The 8,058-nt window shown below is 38.9% G+C and overlaps 1 protein-coding gene across 1 annotated transcript; it reads left to right on the forward strand.

Moving 5' to 3' along the window:
• Window positions 1-3,630: 3,630 nt before the first annotated feature.
• On the forward strand, window positions 3,631-6,389 carry ACTBL2 (actin beta like 2). The gene has a single exon (XM_019414300.2). It carries the CDS (start codon window positions 3,725-3,727, stop codon window positions 4,853-4,855), a length of 1,131 nt encoding a protein of 376 aa, XP_019269845.1. The 5' UTR covers window positions 3,631-3,724; the 3' UTR covers window positions 4,856-6,389.
• Window positions 6,390-8,058: the final 1,669 nt, after the last annotated feature.

The raw sequence follows: 8,058 nt of genomic DNA on the forward strand, positions 1-8,058 counted from the left end.
ATTAGAGTCCAGGGACAGGAGATTATCACTAACACATGGCCTTGTGTGGGCCCCTAGTCACATCTTCTGTGCCCAGAAGGAAAGTCACATCCAATTCTGGAGTTCTCCTCCCTTCCTCATGCCTGTTAAGATTCAGACTCTTACTGGGGCACCTGGATGCCTGGATGGCTCATTTGGTTGAGCATCCGACTTCGGCTCAGGTCATGATCTTACACAAGTTCAAGCCCAAAGAGCTCACTTCTGATCCCCTGCCTCCCTCTCTCTCTGTCTCTCTCTGTCTCTCTCTCTCTAAAAGGTAAACACTAAAAAAAAAATTCAGATTCCTATTGCAAAACCTTGCTGACCCTTGTGTAGATACCTAGTTCCAAATATATCCTGGATTTCCTAATTTTATTCAAGTCAGTGGTACTCATGCTTCAATATTCCCTCCACCAGCCACCGGCAACATTCTGTCCATCCTCTGAAACTCAGCCCAGGGGTCCTCTTCCCTGATCTCTCCCTTCCCTAGGTTCAAGGGATCCTCCCTTAGCCTTCATATACTCTGTGCTCTTTCCCTGTATACGTCAACCACATCGTACTCTGTTACCTGTGAATTTGGGAATGATATTTAAAACATTTAACTACTGACGCAACACAGGCAGTGTCCCATTAGAACACAAGCTTGCTGTTCTGTATCAATGCACAGTGACCAATGTTAGCCTGCTTAGATGTGACTTTGACCCACAAGACACCAGACTATTTAAAAATAAGGGCAAGCATTTATTCACCAATATAGCACCAGTGCCCAGCATGTTGAGTAAATGTTGGTGGATTGAATAAGTCTAAGATTGGGGCACCTGGGTCACTCAGTCAGATAAGTGTCTGACTTTGGCTCAGGTCATGATCTGGCAGTTTGTGAGTTCGAGCCCCACGTCGGGCTCTGTGCTGAGAGCTCGGAGCCTGGAACCTGCTTCAGATTCTGTGTCTCCCTCTCTCTCTGCCCCACACCTGTCTCTCTCTGTCTCTCAAAAATAAATAAATGTTAAATTTTTTTAATCAAAAAAAATTAATTCTAAGATTGCTTGGAAAAGGAAAGATCATGAGAACCTTGTGATGAGCAAGCAGTAGGGCACTTCTTTCAACACTCCCAGCTTGTTATCCTTACATGTAATGCTCATACTCCTGCTTTACTCAGGGTTTATATACCTGCAGAATAGCCAAACTAGGCAAAAGTAAAAGAAAATGATATTCTAGGCTTCCAAAAGTTAATCATAAAAACCCCCACAGCTTTTAGGTATAGGTAACTAGCTAAGCACTTATAAATTCCAGTCAGTTATAAAACCTATTACCTTTGGGAACAGTCCCTCAGAGCCCAATATTTGTAAATCCATCTCGTATATTTCACTCACACAAATCCTTACTACTTTTTAAACGTTTAAGCAGTTATTTTTAGATGGTGGACGAATTATCACATGTCCCTCTTGTATTACGGGGAGTTAAGTAAAAGAACTTAAGCTTATTTAAGAATATATAATTGATAAAGATTTCTCCTGGTACACCAAAATTAAAACAGAGGTTAGAAGGACTTCTATAAAAATCACACATCAGCCTCACTCTTAAGGCATCAACTATGCTGTGTGGTCTCATTGCCAAACAACTCTCCATCCAAAGACAATTCTAAGGAGAACACCATAGTAAACCCAGAATCTAAAGGCTGCACTTGGTGCCATATGGGCTCCTCTACTGATGTGGCTTTGTTTTGTATTCCGGCCTGGAAATTCATAAATGGTGACTGGCTCTAAATGCAATGTGTTTTCTTTACAGTTTTGTAGCATGTGCATTTAGTTTGCTATTGTTGTTAAAAAGGCATTTCCAGTAGTACCATCCTGTAGCAATAAAATATTATTTTAATCAAAAGCTTGGTTGTGCTACATGAAAAGGAAGTACACAAAACCATTCAGTGTGAAGGTTTGAGGGTGAGTTCTTTAATTTTGTTGAAGGAAGAATTGATTTTGCAGTTACAGAAAAAAACTAGAACAATCTTGGTCAGAAGAAAAGCAAAACTATGGATTTTGTAGCAAAATACATTCTACCATAACTGATTATCAGCAGGAAGGTTTGGAAAGCACATTTTAGGAAAACACTGAGAAAACGCAGAGAAAAGTAATTGTATAATTCTGTGTCAAGCTGTGCACAAAGAAGAGGACTGGACGCTCCTAACCTGGTGTTACCATGATTCTCCCAGAGGCTCATGAGCAAAGACACCAGCTATTTCTCCTGGCCTTGAACTGGAAGTTGCACTTTTGTCAAGTACTGTCCAGTACTGCAAGACTGCTGCTACCTCTTACAAAGTGGCAATTAATTAATTAACCAAAAACGAAGGTGATTTTGGAGAACCCCAATGTGGGCAATGAAAAATTGCTTTGCTTTAGAAGAGCTGACAGGGAGTTTCTGTTTACATAGCATAGTGGGAGCAAAGAAATGAACTTTGAGAATTGCTGTTTCTTTGAAACACATTACTAGAGTCCTACATTACATCATGGCACACATTCTACTAAATTGTCTATATTTCTATATTGAAAATAAAATCCAAACTATACCTATAAAATGACCAAGGTGTAATATCGTATATGCTAAAATCAAAGGAAAACTAATACTATTCCAAGTGTGTACTAGAGAGAAGCTTGATGTTATAACACATTATACGAATCTTGAAGATCAAAATGTTTTCAAGATCAGCTCAAACATATCACTTTAAAATTCATTATCACTTAATTATGTTCCTTGTAGTACAACTAAAGAGTTATTATAGATACAATTTTTATAATCCGCATTTTACTTAATAAATCATGCAAGATGGACATTGAGCCTCTGTGCAGTCAACATGGACCCAATAACCTAGTTCCTGAACAATGTCTGGGCATAGTAAGTTCCTAATTTAATTTGGTTGTTAGAAATTTATATCAAGAAAGAAAATATATAATGGTTTACTTTATTGATCACTTTATTGCTTTTAGCTGTCTTCCGATGGATTAGAAGTCTATTAAATATCCCTAAATTGTGCACAATGCAAATGCATTTAAATTACAGCTGTCAGGCCACACTTGGCCATTCATTATTTTCATCCATTAAAATAATTTCCATCATGATGAACATCCTATGGGATTAGGACCAAAATGGGAAAGAAAATCTTGAAAAAGTGAAGTTTTCGGAGTTCGGCTCCTCATAAGAACAATATATTAAGAATGAAAAGTTAAAGCTACTGTGGAGAAAATGGACCCAGAGAGTAAAGTGAGGAGGGATTGGTCCTTCCAGCCATGTTACCCATACCTCACACTAGCTTTCTTTCATCTTGCTTTTATATCCCCCATTGCATCATCATAGTTATCTAGAGACTTAGCCAAAGCACGCTGACAACCATGTGTGGGTTGCCTAATTACAGTAACCTCAGATTTGGCCACTTGATAGTCAATTTTCTCTTTATGAAAGAAGGTCTCCTAATGATTTATATAATCACCATCATCATTATTAATACCTCAAAGGCAACCCCACGCAGAAATGCTGGGAACTGGTGGGATAAGACATGGGTGGGGCCAGCGTGCACCTTTAAATACCTGTCATCACAGCACAGGATCCCCTCTCCAGAGTGTTTCGGCCTGTTCATCCTCTCCCTTGCACACCATAATCTGCTATCTACTCTATATTTAACTTCTGCTCACTTCTCTGGAAGATTCCAGCCAGCATCATGACTGATGATGAGCTGTCTGCCTTGGTGGTAGATAATGGATCAGGGATGTGCAAGGCAGGTTTTGGTGGTGACGATGCGCCCCGGGCTGTCTTCCCCTCCATGGTAGGGCGTCCCCGGCACCAGGGGGTCATGGTAGGCATGGGTCAGAAGGACTGCTATGTGGGGGATGAGGCTCAGAGCAAGAGAGGCATCCTGACCCTGAAGTATCCCATTGAGCATGGAGTAGTCACCAACTGGGACGATATGGAGAAGATCTGGCACCACACTTTCTACAATGAGCTCCGTGTGGCACCGGATGAGCATCCCATCCTCCTCACCGAGGCACCCCTCAACCCCAAGATCAACCGGGAAAAGATGACTCAGATCATGTTTGAGGCCTTCAATACACCAGCCATGTATGTAGCTATCCAGGCTGTGCTGTCTCTCTATGCCTCAGGGAGAACCACAGGCATCGTGATGGATTCTGGTGATGGAGTTACTCACACCGTGCCCATCTATGAAGGTTATGCCCTACCTCATGCCATTCTACGTCTAGATCTGGCTGGCAGAGACCTGACTGACTACCTCATGAAGATTCTGACAGAACGAGGCTACAACTTCACCACCACAGCCGAGCGGGAGATTGTCCGTGATGTCAAAGAGAAACTGTGCTATGTGGCCCTGGACTTTGAGCAAGAGATGGTCAGTGCTTCTGCATCCTCCTCACTGGAAAGAAGCTATGAGCTTCCTGATGGGCAAGTGATCACCATTGGGAACGAACGTTTTCGATGCCCTGAATCCATTTTCCAGCCTTCCTTTTTGGGCATTGAGTCCAGTGGGATCCATGAGACAACCTTCAATTCTATCATGAAGTGTGATGTGGATATTCGCAAGGATCTATATGCCAACACTGTCTTGTCTGGAGGCAGCACAATGTACCCTGGCATTGCTGACCGAATGCAGAAGGAAATCGTAACCCTGGCACCTAGCACAATGAAAATCAAGATCATAGCTCCCCCAGAGAGGAAGTATTCTGTTTGGATTGGGGGTTCCATTCTGGCCAGCCTGTCTACATTCCAGCAAATGTGGATCAGTAAGCAGGAATATGATGAGGCTGGTCCTCCCATAGTTCATAGAAAATGTTTCTGAATGGTCTTCCATGCTAGTAGGTTTACATTTTTCCCTTCTCTGGGTCACAGTGATGGTACTGCTTTTATCCACTTTCCTTTGAGTAAAGGTAAACACTCTGCTCTTGCTAGTGTAGAGCCAGCAAACTCATCTCCATCAAAGTATTGTGGGCTCCTGCCCAGCTAACCACATCTTGGCCTTTATGAACTGAAGGAGAATTCTAATACTGTATTCTATTCTCTTTACCTATAGGGTTCGAAGAAATATTGACATGCTTAGGTGAAAATGAGCGACAAGGAGTAAAATTATGAGAAATTTCCTTTCAGAATGGATAACTAGCATTACTAAGCCTTAGAAACTATTTTATGCTTTAAATATTCAACAACAGGCTGGCCATGTAACGCTATAAAAATGTGCATGTTAGCAAACATGTCTTATTAGTATTTTTGTTTTGCTTTTCTACTTTGTATAGAGATAATGAATTATATGGATCAATATTGTCCATATGTACATAAGCACCAGGGAAATATTATATCTTAAAAGACACTAAATCTGGCTGTCTAAATGGGAATTTCTTAACTCCCCAATAGCCACTGTTCTAGTAGCTACATATTTTAATTGTTTCCCTTATTAAATAAGCATAATGAAACAGCCAATATTCCATTAATGTTGTTTATAAATCAACTAAACTTTCAGCTCAGAGTGGAGTTCTGCTTGTTAAATACATATTTTAATGTCTAACTTATTGAATTTCATTCAACTTGCCTAACTTTTAAAATAGAAATGTAGTATCAAATTAATGTCATCCTGCTATGGTTTGACAAGGATAATGTTATTTTTATTTCTTAGCATAATAACATATCTTGAATAATTTCCATAGGCCATAATTTTGGATATTTCTCTAATCAAGGATTTTACTGTCAGGAAACCATAGCTGCAGCTTCTTAGTAAATTATAAATTCTAGTACCAACAGAGTAATTCCAATTTTATTCTAGGAAATAATTAGAATAATTCTGCTTTATTATGCCCAGTAACTAGCAATACTTCTTCATTCTTAGACTATCTCTAAGATACTAACATCTTAGAAAATACTACTGTATCTTCCTACAATTTCTGAAAATTTTTAATGAACCCAATGATGATTGTCAATCAATTGTAAGGACTAGCATATTTATTTCAATCAAGTCTGTGATGTCTGATTATCTGAATATCAGAGTTATTTGTATCTCTCAGGGTTTTTTTTCTGAAAAAAAAATATTTTTGGGCAATGCTTACTAGGCATCGTCACATTCTCAGGGAAGATTAATATCTTCTTTTTTCCTTTTAGTTGAGAAGCTTATACTTGTGTTTTAAAAGTCTACTCTGGAGTCTTTAAGCATTTTTTTCTTGAGACAAAACTTTTCAAAGAATTTGCTTGTTCCTTATTTTCTTTATCTGACAACTTAATTTTTAAAAATGCATTTAACCAAAATTAATCTTCAAAGCACCTTATTAAAAAACTTGGAGTGTCCTTTCTCTTTTAATTAATTTTAAATAAATTAAAATAGCTTCATATTTGCATGTCCTGATTTTTCCCCTAATCCTTCCTAAAGAAATGTAGAACAGGGGGAACCTGGGTAGCTCAGTCATTTAAGCATCTGACTCTTGATTTTAGCTCAGGTCATGATCTCATGGTTCGTGAGTTAGAGCCCTGTGTCAGGCTCTGCCCTGACAATGTAGAGCCTGCTTGGGATTCTCTCTCTCTCTCCCTCTCTCTCTCAAAAACAAATTAAAAAAAAACTTTTAAGAAATGTGAAACAATCCAGAAAGGATCACTTTTTATATGTGTGACCTATTCATCATTATGTTATAATTTTGCACCTGGTACTTTTGACCATGTAAACATTTAAAAGGAAGTTAAAAAAAAAAAGATGGCTTATCAGGTAAGGTTATAAATTCCTTATAATCTCAATTAAAAAGTTGGGTTTTTGTGGATTAACTGGTCTTTAGGTAATTAGTAGGTGGAGATAATGGCAATAATAATATCTTGGATTTATATGCTACAACATTTTCCATTTGCAGTGTAGTTCTCACAAATACTCTGACCTACATTCCCTGTTACCAGAAAAAAAAACATACCTTCCCACCCACAGAAAATTTATGGGACAGGTAAGGTGAACTTCCGAGAGAGAACTATTGAGCCCTGTATCATTAGATGAAAATATGAATTCTGTAATTCACACAAAAATTTAAACTTAGGGTCTTTGGATATTCTCCTATTCATCAACATTGACTGGCTAACATATGAATTTAATGAGGAAACACTCCATCCCACAACTTCACATTAGAGAGTCAATGCCATGTCTTTAGGTAATACAACAGGCTTGTTATTCACCAGTAGTTCACCAGATGGGACAACACGGAGGTAACCTTCACAAATGAATTTCATACCACTGTGATTCCCACTTCCCCTCCATGACCCACTCTGAGCAGCAGTTAGGGCTGGAGCTGTACCACAATCCCCCCGTGCCCAACAAAAAGCCATTACTTCCTAGTCACAGGTAGGTAACATTTTCCTGAAAGCATAAATGACCCAAAGTCAGTATCTATACTACTGTTTCCTAAATTTCACAAGCGCTTATTTTTCAGTAGTGAGACAAAGTAGTGCTAGGATGCAGGCTGAGTCTTAATTTACTAGAAACATGTTTCAAGAACCTTGGGGAATTAACAATTCAGTAGTGGGGGAAACTATGTTCAGTGGAAAGCAGTATGATCTCTGGGTGGTTCAGAGACTAAACTCAGTCCAAGATACCATGATAATCCAAATAAGAACGGTTCAAGCCAGGGTAATCAAAGAAGCCTTCATCAAGCAGATGGAATCACTGAGTTGAGTCTTAAAGCACACATAAGTTGTAATGAACATAAAAACTCATCTTAGATAGCTCTGGCACTATTATGATCACTGGGTGATAGGGTGATTAATTCTTATTTTGATATTTTTCACTGGACTATGCCAGAAACTGTAAAGAAGTACATAACTTTTCATAAACTTTAAGGCTCAGTTCAAGTGTCACCTCTTCTACAGAGCTTTTTCTAGCCTACTCTCCATCTTTTGCAAAAAAAAAAAAAAAAAGGACAAACTCCTCCTTTGTGTTCCCATTTTCCCATTGTGTTCCCATTTTCATGCATTTGGCATTGTACTTGTAACATGTGGCCATACTCTCCCACTCTTACCCATCAATGA

The sequence above is a fragment of the Panthera pardus genome, unplaced genomic scaffold, assembly GCF_024362965.1.
Source record: "Panthera pardus isolate Hobbes unplaced genomic scaffold, ASM2436296v1 HiC_scaffold_2, whole genome shotgun sequence".
Lineage (NCBI taxonomy): Eukaryota > Metazoa > Chordata > Mammalia > Carnivora > Felidae > Panthera > Panthera pardus.